General features: G+C 43.4%; 1 protein-coding gene across 1 annotated transcript in view; it reads right to left on the bottom strand.

The window, feature by feature from the left end:
* cog5 (component of oligomeric golgi complex 5) overlaps positions 1 to 23,592 on the bottom strand; it is a 94,599-nt gene that overhangs the window by 59,578 nt on the left and 11,429 nt on the right. The window contains exon 6 of the mRNA XM_079654332.1: positions 4,014 to 4,134. Coding sequence (XP_079510458.1) covers positions 4,014 to 4,134 — 121 coding nt within the window. The remainder of the gene's footprint in view (positions 1 to 4,013; positions 4,135 to 23,592) is intronic.

Here is a 23,592-nt window from a genome sequence, read left to right as displayed (position 1 = left end):
GACAGTTGTCCTCAAATATTCGTTGCCTCCTTAATATTATAATGTCTAAGTCTAGCACACAAGAGGCTGAAATGGTAATCTCTATGGATGCGGAGAAGGCTTTTGACCGAGTGGAGTGGGGTTATTTATTTTCAGCTCTTGACAAGTTTGGTTTTGGTCAAAGATATATTTCATGGATTCAATTGTTGTATAGTGCTCCTACAGCTAGTGTGACTACCAACGTCACTCAATCCAAATTTCTCCCTTTACAACGCGGTTGCCGCCAAGGCTGCCCCCTTTCGCCTTTACTGTTTGCAATTGCAATCGAGCCACTTTCCATCGTTCTTAGAAACTCACCAGCTTTTACAGGTATCTATAGGAATGGGGTTGAACACAGGGTTTCGCTGTACGCGGATGATTTGCTGCTCTATGTCTCGAACCCTACGGCCAGTATTAATGGGATTCTTGACAACGTTTGGTTCCTTTTCGGGATACAAGTTGAACATCAGTAAGAGCGAATGCTTCCCTCTTAATCTTGCAGCAAAACAGATTCCGGCCCAGAGTCTGCCTTTTCATTTGGCCTCCTCTAGTTTCCGGTACCTGGGCATTAATATTTTGCATAGTCTCTCCTCACTTCATAAGCATAACGTTTTGAAGTTGGTGAAGGAGGTTAAATCTGACCTACAGCGCTGGAACTTTCTCCCTCTGTCGATTAGAATCAATTCAATCAAAATGAATGTGCTTCCCAGATTCTCATTCCTTTTTCAATGTTTACCATTATTCCTCCCCAAATCTTTTTTTAAGGACTTAGACAAGACTATTTCATCTTTTATTTGGGCAGGAAAGACCCCAAGGGTAAAATATTCTGTCCTACAAAGGGCTAAAGGAGATGGTGGCCTTGCTCTACCTAACCTTCTGGCATACTATTGGGTGGCCAATATTCAAAAGATTCACACTTGGCACAACTTCCCCATTACAGACTGGTGCCAGATGGAAGCGCGGTCTTGTGGCTCTATCTCTTTATTGTCGTTAATTTGTGCCCCCTTAAAATCATATCCTGCTAAATGCGTATCCAACCCAATTGTACAATCTACTGTAAAGATTTGGAGGCAATTTAGACGCCATTTTAAAATAGTTTCCCTTTCCCTGCTAATGCCCATTTGTAATAATCATATTTTTCTTCCTTCATCTCTTGACCGAGTTTTCTCTTTGTGGAAGGAGAAAGTGTTGGTTTATTTCAAACAACTTTTTGTTGATAACATTTTTGTCTCCTTTGATATTCTCAAGACTAAATTTGACCTTCCAAACCCTCAGTTATTTAGATATTTTCAAATCCGAGACTTTGCTCGTTGTAACTTCCCCAATTTTCCTCATCAACCACCTAATTCTCTCGTTGATACAATTCTATTGTCCCCTGTAGTCCGTGGAGTCATTTCAGCCGTGGGGGAAGTTAATCTTATCAACATTATCATCTCCTTTAGCGACTAGAAACACCTGGGAGAAGGAGCTTGGGGTTACCTTTTCAGATGAATGGTGGCAGGGGGCCCTAGACAGAGTCAACTCTACTTCATCTTGCGCCAGACTGACACTGATACAGTTTAAGGTCCTACACAGATCACACCTGACCAAAGTTAGACTAAGCAAACTGTTTGGCACAAGTGAGATGTGTGATCGATGCTCTCTCTCTCCGGCCAACCACACACACATGTTTTTCTCCTGTCCAAAGCTGGGTTCATTCTGGTCCTCTTTGTATGATATACTCTCGAAGGCCTTCAATACGCCGGTGGTTCCTAGCCCTTCAATTTCTATTTTTGGTGTCCCTGAGGAATTCTCTAGTTTCACTAACAAGGAGAGCAATGTTATTGCTTTTGCTTCACTTGTAGCCCGCAGACGTATTTTACTGCAGTGGAAGGACCAGAAACCTCCATCTTCTTAGTCGTGGTTGAAAGACTTAATGTCTTTCTTATACTTAGAGAAGTTTAAATATAGTATAAGGGGATGCTCTGATAAATTTAGCAAAACCTGGGATCCTATTCTCTCTTTTGTTAATTCTATTCCTTCTTTAGGGGATTAGATAATCCTATTACTCATTAATGTAAGCCGTAGCTACTATTTTGAGACTGGACGGTTATAATGCAATGATAAGTGATTGTCTCCTTTGGCGTGTGAATGGTCATGCAGCCCAATGTGCATTGTGCAACACAGTGTTTCTTTGTATTTCTGTGCTTTTATGATATCCTCTTGAATTTTTTATTTACTTATTTTTGCTCCTCTTTTATATAGTATTGTGACGCTTTTCGGTTTTGTTTTGTAGGGGGGTGGGGGGATGGTTATTATGCCATGTTTGTTGTAAAAGAAATGTAAAATCGGGTGATCTTCTGTCAACAGTTTGTATGTTTAAGATTGATGGGCCAATACAAATACTTGTGAAAAAAAAAGATAGTCAGTTTAGCTTCGGTTGCTATGCTAACATCACTCATTTTATACCAGAGAAACTTTCATAAAAGCGTTGTGATTAGGGGTGTAACGGTATCCGTATTCGTCCCGAACCGTCACGGTTCGGCACATGCAGTCACATGACGAATACGCCTTTGTTATGAGTGGGAAAAAGGTCTGCCACTCAGGGCAGTATCCATTACACTATATATAATCCAGGGGGCGGTATTACGCCTAAAAGCTGTTTGCCAGCCGCCCTTAAACAACAAAGAACAAGAAGAAAACAACAAAACAAACAAAATACAAGAAGAAGAAAAGTTAGTATGGCGATTTTAGATAACACACAGGAGCTAGAAGACCCACCTGCTTCTTTTAAATCAGCTCTGTGGGCACATTTCGGGTTCCCTGTGGACTACAACAACGATGGAGTGCGAGTGGTGGATCTGACGAGGACGGTGTGTCAGCGTTGTTTGAGAGCGGTGCGGCATTTGTTAACACACGCCAAACATGCTAAATCATATCAGGAGGCACCACCCAGATTCAGTTCAACAGCTTATCCCAGCTGTTTTTAAAAAGCCAATAGACATGAAAACCGAGAGACCAAAATAAATAACGGAAGCTTTTGGCATATGTTTTTCAATTGCTATATACCCTTAAAACACTTTATCATTTATTATGTAATATTTTCAAGACATTCTTTTTAGTTTTACAGCTTGATGAAACCTTTTTGTTTGACATCAGCCATTATAGATAATATGGCCATCTGAGTGTGTGTGGTACTGTTTGGGGTTTGTTTTTAACTGTGTAATACAGTTAATTATTCAAAATGTTAGATTTCCTTATTTGTATACTGAAACTTGCACTACTGTTCAAAAATAAATAACAACAAACCTGGAATTATGCATCTGGGACTATTTTTTGCTTTTTCTTGTTGTACCGAACCCGTACCGAACCGTGACCCCCAAACCGAGGTACGTACCGAACATTGAATTCTGTGAGCCATTACACCCCTGTGATGCCAAACAGCGTCAATTCATACTGACACACATTCATTTATGGGGAATTGGGGATATTTATCAACTGCTTGTGTGACTGTCAGACATTGAATACTTTCCAGTCGCTGCCGTGAGTTAACTGGAGAATAAACTCCTGTGGTCGGTAAATGCCACTGAAACACATTAATAAACATTGAATTGTTGTTGTGAACGCCGTTGGGGAGAAAATCAGCAACGTAAACGGTGACGTCATGACGCAGCAGCAGCAGCACCAGTCGGGCTCCGGGCGGTGTGAACAAAATGGGGGCTGAAAAGAAAAACTGGTTCCGAACCAGAAGAGCGCAAGCACGGAGCTAGGACGGGAGCTGCGTTGGTGTGAAAGGGGCATATGGAGCTAATGTCAGAGCACTGATTGGGCCACTTCTAAAATGAGTATTTTCAGTTTTAGATATAATTCTGTAGTAGATTTGTAGAGTTTTCTGTAAGAATCTGCACAGGTGAAGGGACAAACCTACTGGATGTATTGCTTGCTGGTACACTACAGCAACTGTTGTAGTTGTGTAGAAAGATAATTGTACCTTAAATAAAGATGCCTGTCCTTACCTAGTTCGTTGAGGCTCTGTGCAGCCTTGGTGATCTCCCTGCTGCCCCCCTGCAGCTGGCCCTGCAGCCTCTTGCTGAGGTACAGAATCCGAATGATCCTCCGCAGCAGGTCACAGGCCACCTGGAGCAGGAAGAGATGGACGAGGAAACATGGTGAGATACGTGACGCAAGCTTCAACCCAATATCCAGGGCATAAGCAGTAAATATAGCTCAGATCAGAAGGAAAGATTCATTATTATTGAATAATTCGCTTTGTTTGATCAGGGAGCAGCACTTTGGTCAAATGGTTCTCTCCTCTTCTCAAAAACATAGTGTACATTTTAAAAAAACACTGAGCGATCTGGTTTGTCACTAATGCTTGATTTCAAAGCCAGGCAGAGCTACAAATATTACACTTTATGGTTGCTATGCCAATGCATAGCAATGGTAACCATGGAGATATGCCTGTTTTTTAACTACACCATGTTCACATATGTATCTGGAGGAAATACAGAACTTATTCATTTTGGGTAGACCAAGTTCAACAAAGATGGAAAGCAAGAAAAGATTTATTGAGTTGTGCATGTGTAAAACCCTGAGAGAAGGACAGCCCACTGTAAATAACGGTCAGCAAGAAGGATGTAAGTTTAATGATAGGTGGTTAGAGGAGGGGGGGAGGATAAGCTGGAGAAGAAGGAGAAGGAGGAAGAGGATGAACAGAGGTGTATCTAGGGTCTGAGGGCCTCTGTGATGCTGTGTCCACAGGGCGACTGTGGCTGTGAGGGAGTGTGGTCGTCTTTCAACCAGAAGGTTGTGGGTTCGATCCCAGCCCATGCAGTCAACATGTCGATGTATCCTTGGGCAAGATACTTAACCCTGAGTTGCTCCCGATGGCATGGCCAACGGTGTGTGAATGTGTGTGAATGTTAGGTCCTAGAGTAACGGCCCATCTACACTACAGGCATGAAAAAATCTTGAAGCTGGGCGTGTCTGAAGCTTGGCGATTTTTTGCGAGCAACCAATCACATGAATCTCCCGCCCCCGACATACAGAGCAATAGCAATGTTAAAACGAAGTAAACTGGATATAAACTCTCCAAACAGGCGAAAAAACTATCAGTTTCACCCACTGTCTCTGCCACCTCCCTCCATGCCTGGTTCCTCCGGTTTGTATCCCGGTAAATAGTTCCGGTCGTAAAGAACCGGGTGATTTGCTACCGTAATATCTCGTTTGGAATATGAGGAAATGAACTGCGGTCTGGCTCTCCCAGCTTGCACGCGGTTGGATTGGCTGAGCTTGCACTGGCGGGATTTGCATAAACGGAATTTGATTGGCTGATGCCAAGCATCGAGCCTCAAAAGTTGAACATTGTTCAACTTTTGATGCCGATAGATGCTCGTGATGCTTGCAAAGCCATGCCATGCTCCCCACAATGCAGTTCGGCGAAGATTCAAAATCTTCTACGTCACCCCATTCAAGTGAATGGGCGAAGCGTTGAAAGCATTTTTTGATGCCTGTAGTGTAGACGTACCGTTAGGTACACTGCTCTGTATGAATGGGTGTGAATGGGTGAATGACATGTAGTATGTAAAGCGCTTCGAGGGGTCTTAAAGACTGGATAAAGCGCTATATAAGTACAGTCCATTTACCATTCCACCTGTCAATCATACTGAGTATGAGTATAATATATATATATGGTGTGAATCGATTCAAATATTTAATAGCGTTGACCCATATAACAATCTGATTAATCAGGACTAATCACAAGTATAAAATTATAGAATGTATCCCGCCGAAATACAGGAGTAAATTGGGATCAAACTTGGTAATGTGATTAATTTGCATTAATTTCGAATGGACTCTGCACATTTGTTCCAGCTTACTGCTAAATACCAATTAAACCAATGAGTTGGCTCCCAATATTGTTTTAAAAATGCTTTTATTGATTTAGAAAATCGTCTTATTGCTTCCTCTAGTCTCTTTTTCACTGGAGAAGCTAAGCCAAAGTGAATCCAAAGTTTCTCTCCACAAAAATAAAAAGTGTATCTTCAAATAGTATCCCAGTCTTTTCTGACAGAGGAACACAGATGTTTTTTTTCAGCCACCCCTGACGATGAATTGACCGCATATAGTCCCTGGATCAGACCACCCTTAGAAACGGCCAGCCGTCCGAGCAGCTGTATTCTAGCGAGACATCTGAAATTCCAAATTGACCAAAATAATTGTGTATTCAACTTAGCGTTAGGCTTGGGCGGTATGACGGTATTACGGTATACCAGGGTATTTCGAAATACCGTCGATATGATTTTCAATACCGTGACGTCACAGACTGTGCGCCAAATCACAGATGCGTTTCATTCTATTACACTGACACAGAGTTTTGACAGGGACGACATTTGTTGTAATGCACAGCACGCGCCAGCAGAGGGCAGGGGAGGGCAGTCCGTCTTTCCCACTCTCAGAGCTCAGCACAGAGCTGAGCTGAGCGAGATGGCGGCAGCATTTGCCGGCCCCGAACTCGGACAACTAGTAAAAAAGAAAAATACCATCTGCGCCTGTTTGGGACTATTTTGGGTTTACTCGTCGCCAGTAACTTCATCCAGCACAACGAGAGACAGAGGCACTTCTTTGGGAATGTTTAAGACGGGGTGAGTGAGTGTTGAAATGTTTTAATCCTATGCAACTGGTTGATGGTTTTGTAGTCGAGGTCGGACGGTTTTAAAAACGAAAGCATTTACGTGCTAAACATTCACGCGAGTGATCCAATGAATCAAATGGAAATAAGGTTTTTAACACATGCACGGAATAATATTGCCAAACTAGTTAGTGAATATAGCAAACATTATTCAATAAGTCAAGTATTTACTCCCGGAAAATGTTTATGTATGATGATATATTGTTAACTTAGCTCACTATGGAAACAACGTCAGACATCTACAAACGCGTCCTGTATCCGATCTCAAAATGTGCCATTTGCACAATGTGTCATGTATGCAGCCCTTGTTTTGCACTTGCGCGCACGTCGCGGCACTTTGCGAGCGTCTACCGGCTCGGGCTGCATTTTACACCGAACATATAATATACAGTTCGAAACATCTATTTGCCGCCGAACGCCACCTCACTCAAGTCGACCCAAGTCATACCGTCAGTGGCGGCTGGTGGAAAATATTTTTGGTGGGGCTGTTGATATAGTGAGTAAAACATTTGGGGGGAGAAATTACCCCTTAAATTGGGACTGATACCGTCATATACCGTATACCACGGTATGATGTCAGCAAGGTATGACGGTATGAAAAAAATGATACCGCCCATGCCTACTTAGCGTGTAATAAAAAGGTGAAACAAACTGAGGGGGCTTTCACACCGAACCTGCTTGGGGTTATGTAAATACAAACTGAGGTCCGTGTGGGCTGGTTCAGATCAAACAACTAAAACAACCCTCTGTTAAGCCCAAGACGGTCGATTTGTATATTTAACTTTTCAGTTCTGATTTATTTTCTATTTTGACATTTCTATTTTATCTATCATTTTACCAGAACCCCTGTGTCAATCCAAACTAGGAAACGACAGCCAGTGTCGATTTATAAGTGTAGACACTCCGTTGAGTTGAGGCTTCAGCTCTTTGTTAGCACTGTGAAGGGCTAGCCTGCTAATAATAATAATAATAATAATAATAATAATTCATTACATTTATTAGAGCGATTTTTCCAAATGCTCAAGCACTTTACATAACATATTACACATATCAGACTTGTAACAGTGTACTGTGGACAATACCCACAGGATCAGATTAGGGTGAAGTGTCTAGCCCAAGGACACAACTGCTAGACGCAGTGGCGGCCAAGGCAGTTTTCGAACTGGTGTTCCCCAATGCCCTTTGATCAGAGGATCAACGCTCTAGTCCACTGTGTCAAAACCACCCAACAATGGCAATAGCAATGACAATGACACTTCGTTTTTGTTGTTAATGGTCAAGATAGATTTCATGTAAACACCATCAACCAATCGGGGTAATGAAAGTGATGTATTATGTTTTGTATGTACTTCGGTGCACATTGTATCATAAACAGGGGTGCACCTAACTGGTACGCGGCACAAATCTGAATTGCGTAACGCCACTTGTGTCACTACGTGCCTTTGCGTACCTCAACACATCAAAACAAAACACATATTTCGTCTACACGTGTTTCTTGTCAACACTCAATGAAGTAAACTACTAGACATGTCAAAAAAAACAAAGACATTAAGCAGCTGCGTTGCCGTTTCGCTCCCTGCAAAACATCTTCGGACTTTCTATGACTGATTGAACTGGTTGCTGGGCGAGCCGCGCAGGACATAACCAACAGACCTTTGAAGCTTTACAGGAGGCAGAGGCTTAGATCACTGGACGACAGGGTTGTTCACCGTGTGCACAGACAGAGTTAACGTCGGTATGAACAACAGAATTATGCCAAAACTCCGCCAACTGGCTGCAGTGGAAGACTCCCCTCTGCACACACTGGAGAATTGCGCAAAATCAGCTGATCACAACGTTCACGCTCTGTGGTCAAGCTGCTGCAGTTGTATTTACACCAAAGTGGAGTGAAACACACAGTTGCAAACTTACTTAGGGTGTTAATGGAAGAGTTTGAAATCAGACAGAGGTGGAAGAAGTACTCAGATCTTGTTTAGGAATACTCTGTTACAGTAAAAGTCCTGCATTCCAAATGTTACTCAAGTAAAATTTGAAAAGTATTATCATCAAAATATAGTTAAAGTACCAAAAGTAAAAGTAGTCATTGGTCTGTCTGTCATTGTCGCAGATTGGTCCATTTCAGAATAATATATATGATGTATTTTATAATGATTGATCATTAAAGTGTTGTCAAAGCTGGTAAAGGTGCAGCTAATTTTACAAAGTAGATAAAAGTCAAGTCAAGTACAAATATCTCAAAAGCTAGAATTTGAAAATACACAGCCGGAAGAAATCTGTTACTTCCTTACAGAGCCCCTCCTCCAACACACACGAATGCGCACATGACCAATAGAGCTCCTGCGGATGATGTCACATATGCTGGTCACGTGACGAGAAACGAAGGGGGCAGCCATTTTGGCAGTAATCGCGTCAGTAAATTCATTGGCAGGCACTGGCAGACTGTCGAGGATGGTGGATAACTGCTGTGCACCAGGTTGCACAAATAGGCGTGGGAAGAAGAAAGGTGTATCTTATTATCGCATTCCAAAAGACGCGGAGAGGAGGGAAAAGTGGATCGCAGCGATTAAAAGAGCCAGGAGCCGTCTGAACAAGACTGAAAGATGGGACCCCCCGGCCGTTTGCTTTCGCTTATGCAGTGATCACTTCATATCAGGTGGGTGAAGGAATACAGTACAATGCTACAAAAAGTTTTCAAAAAGCAAAAATACAAACTAGTTTCAGACGCACTGCAGTAGCTATCAAAGCTAATAAACAAACATGCTAACGTGACACTGCCGTAGCTAGACAAGCTAATAAACAAACAATGCTAACGTGACACTGCCTATCAAACTGGAATAATTTAATACTTACCCTTGCAGTGATGATGCAGAAGTTTTTGGATGTAAGACTCCACAGTTGAATGTTGTTTACGAAGCCGGACTGACACCATTTGTAAGCCTCCAAGCTTTTGTAAGCTCTGAGGGAGTCTCCTGAGTACACTGATGGAAAGCTTACAAGATAGCTGTGGATGTCCGCGTAGCGCAAGTCGGGTACATCGTCTTCAGAGCAGGAGGTTATGCTCTTGAAAAGCACACCGGGTGCATTATATGGGTCGCTTATATTTAATCTTTCTAATTTTGTACTATAAAGCCGAATTTCACTTGAATTAAAATGAGATGTATACTCGCACGGTAGGAAAACGCTGGCGCCGGTCGTCATGTTTACTGCCAAAATGGTGGCTGATAACCAAAAGTCACGTGACCGCAGGAGCTCTATAAGGGCACGAGATAAGTTTGTGCACAGATGGAAGGCTGACAGGCAGGTAGGCCATCCAGTTATTTTAGCCGGGCCGGCTGAATTGATTGGTCGTGCTTTTTACAGCGCTACGGCCTCTACGGATGACATTTTTTTATGGATTTTTTGTCAAAGCACTTAAGATATTCAATGCTATCGGGATGTTAAGAGCATTCCATGGAATATAACAAAAAGTGTATCTTGAGCCGGTTTCTCAAACTTACCTACCCCACCTTTAAGTACAGTACTTGAATAAGTGTACTTAGTTTAGTAACTTCCCACATCTGAAATCAGATATGACTTCAAGTCATGTGATCATTTCTTAGTATTTGATCCTTCAACTTGGCCTCAGGAAATGCAAGGACTTCACAGTTTTGGCAACAAGCTTTGGAGAAAGCAAATAGGAGGCTTAAAAGGAGACAGGGAGGTGCATCTTCATCATCTTCATCATCTAGCATGCAAGAGGTGTAAATAGAAGACAGTGAAGGAGACACTGAGGAGGACCACGCTTCGTGTGGGGTGAGTACCAAACGCTATCTCCTGGTACTTATCTCATCCCCCCGACGGGGGGTCGTGAGATGATTTCAGAATCCTCTTGATGTGACCCCTGAGGTGTTTTTAAAAAAAAATAAGAAATAAAAATATATGTTGTATTTATTATTATTTGTGTTATTATTAATAATAATAACATGTGCATAGACATTTTGTATTATGTAAGCCTGTTTAATAGGTAAGCGGGACAAATAAAGGAATTTTGATTCTGACAGATTTACGACAGTATCATTTGCAGCTCAAAGGTCACTTTACAGCACCACAGTAAATATCAGAGACGTAAAACACACATCAACTATACTAGTATATTTCTTCTGAACAGCTCTTTATTACATTTTTCAAAATGAAACGTTGGTTAATACCAACTAGTGAGAAGGCAGACAGACCAACGGAGAAGGCAGCGGAGGAGAGCGGAGAGCCGCCATCACAAAGGCCGTCGACTTCTTGCGCGGGAAGAGGAGGAGGAGGAGGAGGAGGAGGAGGAGGAGGAGGAGACGACAACCGTAAGGCGGTCCATATGCAGTCAGACCAGCCTTCATCCAAGTGTCGCAAGTATCGAGAGGAATACATCCAGTACGGATTCACATGCCTCATTATCAATGAAGCACAACATCCCCAATGTGTAGTGTGCACTGAGGTTCTTGCACATGAGAGCTTAAAGCCCGTAGAAATGCTTAGACATTTAAACACGAAGCACCCCTCTCTTGCTACTAAACCAGCCATAGCCGTGGGAACATGTTTCAAATGGGGGGTGCTGTGGGGATGACACAATATAAAGGGGGGGGGGGGGGAGGGCAACAACAGCGACTGGGTACTTCCTCCGAAGCCAAACTTTAATGATAAAATAGCGACTACAGACACAGGCTGATTGGATACACAAACTGTAACTCCCTCCCAAGTACGGGCATGCACAATGCCACAAAAATAATAAACGCATCGACCACTGACATATTGCAAACTGACATATTGCAAAACTGACATATTGCAAAACAACCACTGACACAGGAAAAACAACGGCATCAGATCTATCTTAAAACTAAAAATAGCAATAGTAGGCCTCGGGACTGTACATGGTGTTCGTGCATGAAAGAAATGTCTTACCTTAGGCTAATACTCCGAAGGTGTTCTTGCGCTCGGGATTCATACTGAGGAAACTTTTCATCATGTCCTGTATATCCATTTGTTCAACGATGTCTCCGTGCACATGCATGAGTGTAAGGTGTGTAAGTCTTTTCTGGGACATGCTGCTCCTCAGCCAGGTTTTAAGGCGTCTGAGTGTGGAGAAACTTCGCTCCGAGGATGCAACTGATATAGGAAGGCACATGCAGAGTTTCATTAGCCTCTCTGCTTCTCCAAAAAGAGATCTTGTCTGAGGATGAAGTTCTGACAGACCTGATGCAACCTCTTGTACTGTCTTGTGAACAGTCTCTTTAAAAGGCACTTCCCAACATCTGGAGCTGCAGTTGCAGTCGGCCTAGGTCAAACCCTGTGGGTAATTTCAAAGCCTCTGCGTCCAGTACCGCAACCGGCTTTCCGTTTGCTGCGTCAATTGCGATCTTCTCCCTGAATGCCGCTACTCTCATCCCATCCTGGTCGAATCTCCTGCTGAGCTCAGAGTGAACCAGATCCACAGCCTCGTAAAATTCAGTCCTCCATCTGAGCGGAGGCTGAAAAGAGTTTTGCCTTTGAGGGCCTGTTTGTGAAGCCCGGCAACTTTGGCCTTGGTATCCCCTCTCACACTTCTGTCCTCCTTCAAACTCTCCAATGTTGCCAGTAAGACAGAGTATGATGCGCAACAGCGTTGAATTGCTTTGGTGCGCACACACCATCGCGTTGGGCATAGACCCAGAATGTTAACAATGACGTCTTCACAGCCAAATAGTGATTCAAACAATTGCTTGCGTTTCGCCGACTCTTTGATAATCACAGCAACACTCTGCACAAAATTGAGTCCTTCTGCAATCAGGTTTACCTCACGTGCAACTTCCTGGAGTACAAGATCCAGGGCGTGATTGCAACAGTGTACATACAGTGAGTGTGGGCTCGCTTCTTTCAGCCGGGCCTGAACACCGGACAAACGGCCTGACATATTGGCGGCACCATCAAAGCAATACCCCTGTAGATGAGCAATAGGAATGTTCAGTCTCAGTAGAATGTCTTTCAAACAGGTAAAAAGTGTCTCTGCTGTAGTGTCTGGGCAGTTGTAAAATCCTAAAAAGTCACAGTGTGTCTCCAGATCCTTGTCCACATACTGAAGGCAGCAGGAAAACTGCTCGTCAGTGCTGATATCGGTTGTACCATCAGCTGTTAGTCCGTAAAATTCACTGACAGACGCACGGGAAACTATTGTCCTTTGAACAGAATGCGCAAATTGGGAGATAATCTCATTTTGTATGGTGTTGCTGACCCAGTTGTCCCGCCTCATAACGCATTCTCTTTCCTTGGGTAAATTATATGTCCTTTCCAACATCAACTCGTAGAGAATGCCGTCGCGCATTGTGTCTCCTCTAAATGGCAATCCCTTTCTTCCAAGAAAGGAATTGGAACGGAACAAAATCTCCAGGACATTTCTTGCCGTCTGTTGTCTTTTAACTAAACCATCTGAAAGGAGTGCAGTTATTGGAGTTTGCTGTAATCCAGAGAGTTTCCTGATTGCCTCTGTGTGTATAGGCGATTTCTCGTGCAAACTGAATTTAGCAGTTGCTTTTTGCCAGTTGGAAAATCCCCTCCCCACAAAAAACTTATCACCATGGTCTGACTCTGAAGATATTAGTTTTTTCTGCACAGCCTGGAGGCATGCGAAACAAAAAACGCTATCAGTCTCTATACTGTAGGTAAGCCATCTCCACTTATCAAACCAGCCGGGTTGAAAAGAACGGGAAAAGTTTTCCTTTCCGAAATGCCTACCAGGGAAAACGTGGTTACGAGGCTGGCACGACGGATGCGTTAAAGGCCCTGTGAAGTGTGCACCTGTGCATGATCTGTTATGCTAATACGTATAGTAATGACCAAAATTGTCCATTGGAACCCATATCAAAAAATGTTGGAATAGCAACAAATTTGACGAGTTTTGAATTTTCCGGGGAAATCTGCAGTCAACCTTCGCCTTCGTGGGCGTGGCTTACGATCTACTGCGTGACGTCACGAGATGGACGCCGCCGCACTGTTTACATTCACCACCGTTCGTTTTTTCTCTTTTTCAAAGTCGAATTTCTCAACGTTTTTGAGCTAGTATTTTCCTGGAAAGTGTGTCGGAGTCGACTGGAAGTGATTGCCAATCGAGAAAACCTGACAATGGAGGCGACAGTGAAGAAAGAGGGATGAAAAACACAGGGGAAACGATGCATTGCCGCTGGCTGTAGTAATGTCAAGTCTGCCGAAGTGGCGATGTTTCTGTTCCCAAAAGATGAAGGTGAGCCTGGCTGGTGTCATTGTTTCGTAGATTATTTGATTGATCATGATAAATAAAGGCCAGTGGTCGATTCGAGAGAGAGAAAAAGAGAGACTGACAGAGTTACAGGGTTGTTGTTAGCATCTGGTGCTAGCTCGGAGCTAACGGAGATTAGCTGTTTCAACAATAAGGAGAGGGAGAGTGCTCTCCTGTGGGACTGAGAGAGATAACGTCAGCTCAGGGAGGTAAACTGTAGCCTAAGTTATCTCAGTGGGTTTGGTCATCTATGTAAACAAATATTTCCATCTATGTAATATTAGTTGTATAAAATAGGTTAAGAAATCCTTCCAATGTTTTTTGATTATTGAAATATATGTTTCATATGAGTGTTGAGAGCTGTATCCATAAATCTCTTAATGTTGCCCTCAAAGTGCACCAGATTGATCACTTTCCTCATCTATCCTGTCCGAAAAGCTGTCCAAATCAATCATTTCTCTCACACTAGTATCACTTTCCAGAGTCTCCGCCATGTTTACAATCGCAACTGGGTACATCTTGTGACGTCACAGCCACTATCGTCTGCAACTTCCGTTAGGCTCAGATGGCAAAATTAATAATTCATTAATTATGAATTATTAAAAAATATTTTAGCCATGAACAGGCACAATGATATGTAAGGAATGAAACTGCCATTTCATTGTGGTGCAAAAACATGCACTTCACTGGGCCTTTAAAGTTGCAGCAGCCTCACTTGGTTTGGAGCCGTTGGCATTAGCTCCCCCCTCTCCTCTTCGCACTTGGCTGCTAGCGCTAGTGCTAGCACTAGCTTCATTCTCTGTTTGGCAGCTGTCAACGACTTCAACAGTGTTAAGGACGTTCTCTCTTGGCAAAGAGTTTCCCGAGGTACTTGGGCTTGAGCTATTGCTTGGCATGCTGTCCGAGGTTGTGTTGCAATCAATTTTACATCTTTTTGAAGGATTCGAAAATAAATCTAATATTCGCTTTTGTGCCGCCATTATAGTATGTCCGTCCTGTTACTGTACTTGTACTGTACTTAACTTGTCTGTATGTGCTTGACGTCATTTCCGACCAGACTCAAAATGTGTAAAATAAGATCTTCATTTTTTAAACCACATCCTATCATTTAAATATTGTCAGTATATGAACATAACCAACACAATTGAATGAAACTGTTTTTGTATTATTAATATATTTTTATAATTTTTTATTTAATCTTGTGGAAGTGCAAATTCCCTGTCCTCCACCGGGGGGTGCTGCAGCACCCTCAGCACCCCTACTTCCCACGGCCCTGGAACCAGCCGATTTTTTCCGCCGAAAGCAGAGAGAATTGCAAGGCCAAAAGAAAGTTATAACTAACCAAGCAACAATCCCTACCAAAGCTCAAAAGGCATCATATGAAGTGGAATATTTAATTGCACAGGCAAAAAAGCCACACACAATCGGGGAAACCCTAATTAAACCTGCTGCTATCGCTATGAGTAGGGCAATGCGTGGGGATAAACAGGCACAGGAGCTGGAAGCAGTGCCGCTGTCTGACGGGACCATATCCCGGCGCATCACGGACATGGCCCAGGATATCAAGTGTCAGCTGATTGACAGAGTGAAGAAAGGGAAATATGCTTTACAGTTAGACCAGAGGTCTGCAACCTTTTTCACCAAAAGAGCCATTTTGCTCCTTTTGCCAACAAAAATTAATTGTCTGGAGCCGCAAAACATATTTCATAGCTTGATAGCTAATAAAGTTGTATTTATTGTTATATCAGACAGAAACTACAGTTTTTTTGCATTTATTAGGCTATTTATTACGTTATATAAAACTGTTAACCTCTAATAAGAAACAAAGAACTCCTATAAGGAGAATTCAAAATAATACAGAGGCCTACTTTAAAATAAATTAAACACAGCACTTGGGGAGTCATCTGCACATTTGGAGGAAACAAATATATAATTAAAATGGGCCCACTTTGAAATAAATAAAACATATAGCTGCACCCTAAAAAGAGTTAACGTAGGTAGGAATGGAGAAACCAGCTCGAGTGCGCTAGAGTTTGAAAATACACAACCGGAAAAAATCTGCCTTTTCCTTCAGACTTTCTTCCAGAGTCCCTCCTCCAACACATACGAACGCGCACATGACCAATGAGGGCACGAGATAAGTTCGTGCAAAGATGGAAGGCTGACAGGCAGGTAGGCCATCCAGTTATTTTTGCCGGGCCGACTCAGATGATTGGTCGTGCTTTTTACAGCGCTACGGCTTCCAGAGATTAATTTGTTTATGTATTTATTGTCAAAGCATTTAATATATTCATTGCTATCGGGACGTTAAGAGCATTCCATGGAATATAAAAAAAAGTGTTTTCTGAAATAAATTACATACCCCATTGAATTATGACTGAAGATCGTCAGCTGTCTTCCTCTCCCGTGTTGTTCCTCGATACGTAAAGGCTGCAGCACCTTTGACAACTTCTCTCTACATATCAAACATACCGGTAAACCAGCATCGTTTGCTGTGAAAGCACATAACTATGTCCACGCAGAATTAAATCCTGTGTTCCTCCGGTACTTTTATTTTTCTTTGATTTATCCATGGTTCGCTCATCGAGCCGGGGGTCAGGTTATTCACCCGCAAGAAAAGGGGCTGGCGCGGGACCGTAGCAAGATGTGACACATATTTTAGTTTACCTAATTAAAACCTTTTTGTTTTTTATTTATGTGTCACAGTATCACCTCAAAATACAAGATACGAAACATTTTCAACCATGCAACAACATTTAAATAGTCCTACAAATACCTTTATTTTCTTCTTATTTTTATCTAAGAGCCTTATCTTAAAGAGCCGCATGCGGCTCGAGGGCCACGGGTTGCCGACCCCTGAGTTAGACGAATCCACAGATATGTCAAACTCCGCCCAACTGCTTGTTTTCGCCAGATACAGTTTTGATGGAAAACTTGATTAGGACATGCTGGAGCTAAAGTGCACAGGCGAGGACATTTTCACAAAACTTAACAAAATAAAAGAAGAGGGACTGTCTTGGGATGAGTGCATCGGTGTGTGTACAGATGGTGCTGGAGCAATGCTGGGGAAAAAGAGAGGACTAAAAGCAAGAGTCTTACAAGTGGCGCCCCACGTTATCTCTACGCACTGAATTATCCACAGAGAAGCTCTAGCGAGTAAAACGCTTGACCCACAGCTTAAAAGTGTTCTTGAGACGGCGATAAAAATGGTCAACTCCATAAAATCCCGTCCACTCAATACCAGGCTGTATCTCTGGGATCGGAGCATCAGGGCCTGCTGTTCCACACAGAAGTCAGGTGGCTTTCAAGGGGAAATGTTCTCAGCCGCCTGTATGACAGCTCGCTGACCACCTGACAGATCCTGACTGGTTAACAAGGCTGGCATACTTGTCTTGCATATTTGACAGACTGAACGGACTTAACCTGTCATTGCAAGGTGAAAACACAAGCATCATGTCCTTGAATGATAAAATCTGCGCATTCAAGAGGAAAGTGGATCGCTGGACTGCGCGAGTTGAAATGGGCAGGATTGACATGTTTCCTGAGCTGGAGGAATTCATAGAGGAAAATGATCTTAGTGTTAACTCTGTGAAGAAGTCTATCACTACCCACCTGCAAGCCCTCCTGGAACACTTTCACAAGTATTTCCCAGAGGAAGCAGCTCCGGAAAAATATGACTGGATAAGATCACCATTAACCTTAACGATTGCAAGTCATCTGTCATCCGACATGGAGGACTCACTGACTGAACTGTCAAGTGACCGCACATTAAAGACAGCTTTTAATGCGAAGACGTTTGCTGAGTTCTGTATTTCAGTGGAGAGGGAATACCCACAGCTTTCCAAGGATGGATGGATGGACGTTCTGACGCCGTTTGGCTCCACATACCTGTGCGAAAATACTTTCTCGGCACTGACACACATAAAAAACAAATAAAGATCTCGTCTAAACGTGGAGGATGATCTCCGAGTGGCCGTCTCCAAAATTAAGCCCAGGATGGATTTGCTGTGCTCCATGCATATTGCCCACCCGTCTCATTAGGTGAGATTAACGCTGAAACATAGCGTATTCCCCAAATGTAAATATGCACCGCAACAATGTTCATATGTTTATTAGTTATTATTACCTTTTATGTCTTTAAAGTTTGCACAGCAACAATGTTCATATGTTTATTACCTTTATGTATTTTTACAGTTTGCACCACAACAATGTTCATATGTTTACTACAGTTTATGTCTTTTAAAGTTTGCACCGCAACAATGTTCACTCCTAATTCACATGGAGATTACTTTGACTCACGAGTTCTGCTGTTATCTTATATTAAATTGCTATATGTAAAATCATATCATGGTTGTCAGGCTGTTCTGTTCTTGTGTGTTGTCGTTATGCACGTGTTTGGATACGCCTATTAGTGCGTGCGTCCTGTGCACACGTTTTTTTCTTCTTCCAGTCACCACGTGATAGTGGGGGGTCGCCAGTCTCTGGCACTGTTATTTTGGGGGTCGCGGGCTGAAAAGTTTGGGAACCCTTGGTCTAGCTGACATCTGTCAGTGGATGTCTGCTCACCACCTCAAGCTCAACCTTGACAAGACTGAACAGCTTTTCCTTCCGGGAAAAGATTGTCCCACTCTTGACCTAACAATCAACATCTGCACCTCTATTGTTTCCCCGACTCAGACTGCAAGGAATGTGGGTTTGACGCTAGATAACAAACTGTCCTTCACTGCAAACATCGCTGCTACAACCCGCTGCTGCAGATACACGCTTTACAACATCAGGAGGATACGTCCCCAGCTGACCCAGAAAGCGACGCAGGTTCTGGCCCAGGCTCTCGTCATCTCACGCCTAGACTACTGCAACTCCCTCCTGGCTGGTCTACCTGCATGTGCCATCTGACCTCTGCAGCTCATCCAGAATGCAGCGGCTCGTCTGGTCTTCAACCTTCCAACATTTTCCCACACCACTCCGCTCCTCCGCTCCCTTCACTGGCTTCCAGTAACTGCTAGAATCCACTTCAAAACGTTGGTACTTGCGTACCATGCTGCGAATGGATCTGGCCCTTCCCACATCCAGGACATGGTTAAACTGTACACCCCAGCACGTGCACTTCGCTCTGCATCGGCCAAACAGCTCGCTGCACCCTCGCTGCGAAGGGGGGCCCAAGTTCCCATCAGCAAAAACACGTGGGTTTGCTATCCTGGCTCCAAAATGGTGGAATGAGCTCCCCATTGAAATCAGGACAGCAGAAAGCTTACACATCTTCCGGCGCAGACTGAAAACTCATCTCTTTCGACTCCACTTCGAGCGATAGAATTATTAACAAAGCACTTATATACTAACAAAGAACTGCTAACAGAGCACTTATATACTAATAAAGGACTGGCTTATCTAAAGCCAGTTGAGTAGCACTTGAAATGTTTGGCTCTTTGAAACCTGATGTACTTATATGATTCTGTTTTCTTCAAGATTGTATCTTCCTGGTCGAATGTACTTATTGTAAGTCACTTTGGATAAAAGCGTCAGCTAAATGCAATGTCATGTAATGTAATGTACTGTGAGCTGATGCTAAACGCTGGCAGAAGCTAATGGCTAACCATGCTGATAGCATAGCTAAATATTAAGGGAGCATTGCTCTCGTTTTACTTAAAGCCACTCTCTTTTAGTTAGTTAGTTCGGGCAGCGGAGTATTGGACACATTGCAGTTTATTGAGGATGTATGCAGGGGAACAATAGAGGATGCTGTTGCAGTAATCAAGTCGGGATGTATTGAAGGCATGGATCAGAGTTTCAGCAGCGGTGGATGAGAGGGAGGGTCTGATGCGGGCAATATTCTTTAAGTGGAAGAAGGCGGTTTTTTGGTCATCGGTGGAACCGGAGTTGGTGTTGACGAAGGATCTGTCTGGGAAGATGTAAATGATGAAAAGTAGGGGACCAGTTACAGAGGTTTTCTGCCAGAGAGATATGATTTAAGCCAGAAGAGGGCGGTGCCGGTTATGCCATTGAAGGACTGAATGCGGGTGATGAGGATGGAGTGGTTTGTGGTGTCGAAGGCGGTGGTTAGGTCAAGAAAGATGAGGATGGAGTGGAGAATTTAATTTGTGACGTTGAGTAGAGCAGTTTTTTGACAAGCACTCTTTGACAAGGGCGGAGAGGATGGGGTCCAGGATGAGGGTTGAAATTGTCAAGCCAGTGACTAGGGAAGCTAGGTCAGCAGTCGTGATTTGAGTGAATTATGTAAAAGGTTGATTCGAAGGAGGAGGGAAGGAAGGTTCGAGGAAAGGATGGGTGGTGGAGGAGTTGGAAGCGCTGGCCAATTGGCTGTGTATTTCAATTTTGTCCTTAAAAAACCAAGATAAAGGTAGTCGTATTTGGTGGCAGTGAAGGAGTTGGTGATGGTGTCCATAGGTTTGAGGAGTTTGCTTATGCTTGCTTAAAAGTGTATTAGGGTAGTTGCTGCCAGATTGTATGACGGAGGAGTAGTGGGAGGAGAGTGCGCCGTTGAGGACGTCTTTGTACTGCTGTTGGTGTGGTTTGTAGACATCTTTATGTATCATAAGACCGGTTCTATTTGCAAGTCTTTCGAGCTGGCAGGCCTTTAGATTGGAGATGTCGGAGATGATAAGTGTACCAGGGGGTGGAGTGAGTGAAAGAGACAGATTTGGTTTTTATGGAGCACGTTGATTGAGACAGGAGTAGAGAGCATTGTTGTAAGTGTAGACCAGGTCAGCAGGTGAATCGTACTGGATGAGGGATTGTGTCAGCCAATCGGGAGGAGAGGGAGGAGGGGTTTATGGATTTGAGATTCCAGAAAGTTATGGTGCGCTTCTGCTTGATGAGGGGGGTTGGGGTGAGGATGTCCATGGTAATTGCCAGATGGTCGGAGATTGTGAGGTCAGAGGTGTTCAAATTGCTGATGGAAATGCCAGACTTGCAGACCAGGTCCAATGTGTGACCTTTTTTATGGTTGGGAAAGTCTAAATGCTGTGTGATGTTGAAATAGTTGAGAATGTCCAGGAGTTATGTAGTGGCTTTGGAGTCAGGTGAGTCAACATGAATATTAAAATCACCCAGAAGCAGAACATATGGAGATATGGAGCAGAGTTGTGTTAGGAATTCAGACAGGTCAGAGGAGAAAGCAGGGTTTGGATTAGGGGGACAGTAAATTACTGCAGCAACCAGGGGTTTTGGACCAGACAGTTTAAAAGCAATGTATTCAAATGAGTAGGAAGCCTGTATGAACATTGCATTCGTTTTTATGTGATTACGATCCTAGCACCCGCGGCCATGGTTGCGTGGTTTCTTCATGCATTTGTATCTGGGGGGTCTAGTCTGTTTGAGGGAGAAGTATTCCTGTGACTTTTGCCAAGTTTCAGTGATGCAGAGAAAGTCCAGATTATTGGATGTGATGAATTCATTGAGAATGAGACCCTTGCTATTCAGAGACCGGGTGTTAAACAGAGCAAGTTTGAGATGTTGTTGAGTTTTAACAGGCTGTGGTGCTTTGGAAAGGGGGTTGTAGGCAGGCAAAATGCACGTGTTGGTTGTTGTGATGATGACATGGTGGCGGGGTGGTGCCACTGCGCGCAGCAGACCAGAGGGATGGGATGGAACGACCGGACCGGGAGTAAAAAACTTTCTTCCGGAGCTTCTGTGGATGTATTTTGGTCGTTGTTGCAGTCCTTGATTTCTGATGGCGGAGATTATCGTTGGGCATAGTGGAGTGGAAAACTGTTTAAGCTGGAGTAGTTGTGCAAGGGAGTATGTCCGTGTCATGCCAGACGGGGAGGATGCGAGACAGGAGTTGTTTGCCTGTTGCAGTGAAGTTGTTGAGAGGATAAGTGACAGAGTCAGCAGGAATTTTCACAGCATGGCTGATCGGGCCGAGTGGAGAGGTTGAGTCAACTGCCAATGAGAGAGCGGGATTGCGAGGTAGAAAGATGGCGAGGAAACGAAGCCGGTAGACGGGTCCGCTGCTAGCGTTTAGCATCTAGCCACCCGGTGATTGGAGGTTGGCTAGCTGAGTGCTAGCTGTAGAGGTAGCAATCCCGGCTACCAGGGCTGACCGCACCGGGATATCTGAGAGACTGTCAGGGAAATACCTCACAGTAGCTGTGCCGTACAGGAGACGAAGGTATCCAATGGCCAGGACAGCTGATGGCAGGGATCAGATGAGTTTGGTGATAGCGGCCGGATGGGGGCTGGTAGCTAGCAGGCTAGCAACCGTTGAGCAGTTGATCACTAACAGGTAGGTGACAACAACTACTTGAAAAACATAGTAACGATACAGATGAAACAAGAATTCACTCGCACTGATTACACATAAGAACAAGTACACTATTAGCTCTACCCAGGTAGAAGGAGCAATAGCAGTTCACACACAGAACTGAACTATAGAGATCTTGAATCATCTTATTTAAAAGGGAAAGGACTCTTATTTGTTTAGTTTTATTTATTTTGAAGTATGTCAAGAGCTCTATTTTTTATTATTTATTGTGGGCACAAAATCTAATGTGAAAGTTGATAAATATTGCTGCCAATAAAATTGTCAACTGTTCAACTAAATCTAACTCCTCCCCAGAGTTGTTCAAGGCATACCACTATTCGGACCTAGGTAGATGTTAGTGTCTCTGTTTGTGTGAGATAGGACTACAGGTGCTACATTATCTTATCTTAATGCACAACAGGGAGTTGCAGCAGCTTGCCGCAGTAACACATTGCTGGGCCCCGAGGCATATTCTTGTGCTACGAGCGGGAAGAAATTATTTGTAATAATAAAATACAATAAAAAGTTACCTTAACAAACCTCAAGTCACCTGTTAGTGGCATGATAATCAAAATCAATCAGAACGAATGACCAGTCGGACTTCAAACAAATGAACTAATTGGAGATGGGGGAGTTTAGGTGATTGGGGGATTTCAGTGCTTGTGTGGCATTCCAATTAAAAAAAACAAAAAAGAGATGGGTTCATTCTTTATTATCTGAAATCCATTGTTTTCTTTTATTGTACAGCTATCTTCAGTTTGTCCATGTTAATTATGTGAGGTAGAAAGGAAGATATTGTGCTGTTTTACGAGCTGACAGACCTTTGATGATGACTGATCACCTAATGTTTGAGTCAGATTGGACTCATACTGAAGGCTCAGGTAGCAAACATGATGTAGAGATCTCAGAGTATCCGAGGGAAACAAAGCCATTAGCTCAGCTGAGACACTTCACAATCCTGCTGACCTTTTTACAGCTGCTGTTTGATCCATCATGATTTCCCTTAGCTGCACCAACAGGAGACCTGCCCTCACATGTTACTCTGCTGTGCATGGATAGCAGCAAGGAGCTGTGCACACAACAAACATCTCCATGTAAACAGAAATGCTGAACCACTCTCCAACACAGAGTCGATCTCTCTGTGGGTTTTGGAAAGCTTGGTTCTTTGGTAATACTGCCACACACTTTCTTGAGCCAGCTCAAAAGAGAAGCTTGATGGGGATCTGTGTCCACATAGCAACTCATTCTGTGCACCAGCTGATCTGAACACTTAAGCGCTGGTGACTGGTAGGGTTGCAAAATTCCGGGAATTTTCAAAGATGGAAACTTTCCATGGGAATTTATGGGAATAAACTGGGAATTTTCAAAATGTAAGGTTGGCTCTTCATA

This window comes from Notothenia rossii (genome assembly GCF_949606895.1).
Source record: "Notothenia rossii genome assembly, chromosome: 10".
Lineage (NCBI taxonomy): Eukaryota > Metazoa > Chordata > Actinopteri > Perciformes > Nototheniidae > Notothenia > Notothenia rossii.
Note: the sequence above shows the minus strand (reverse complement) of the source record. Positions and strands in the feature narration are given on the sequence as shown.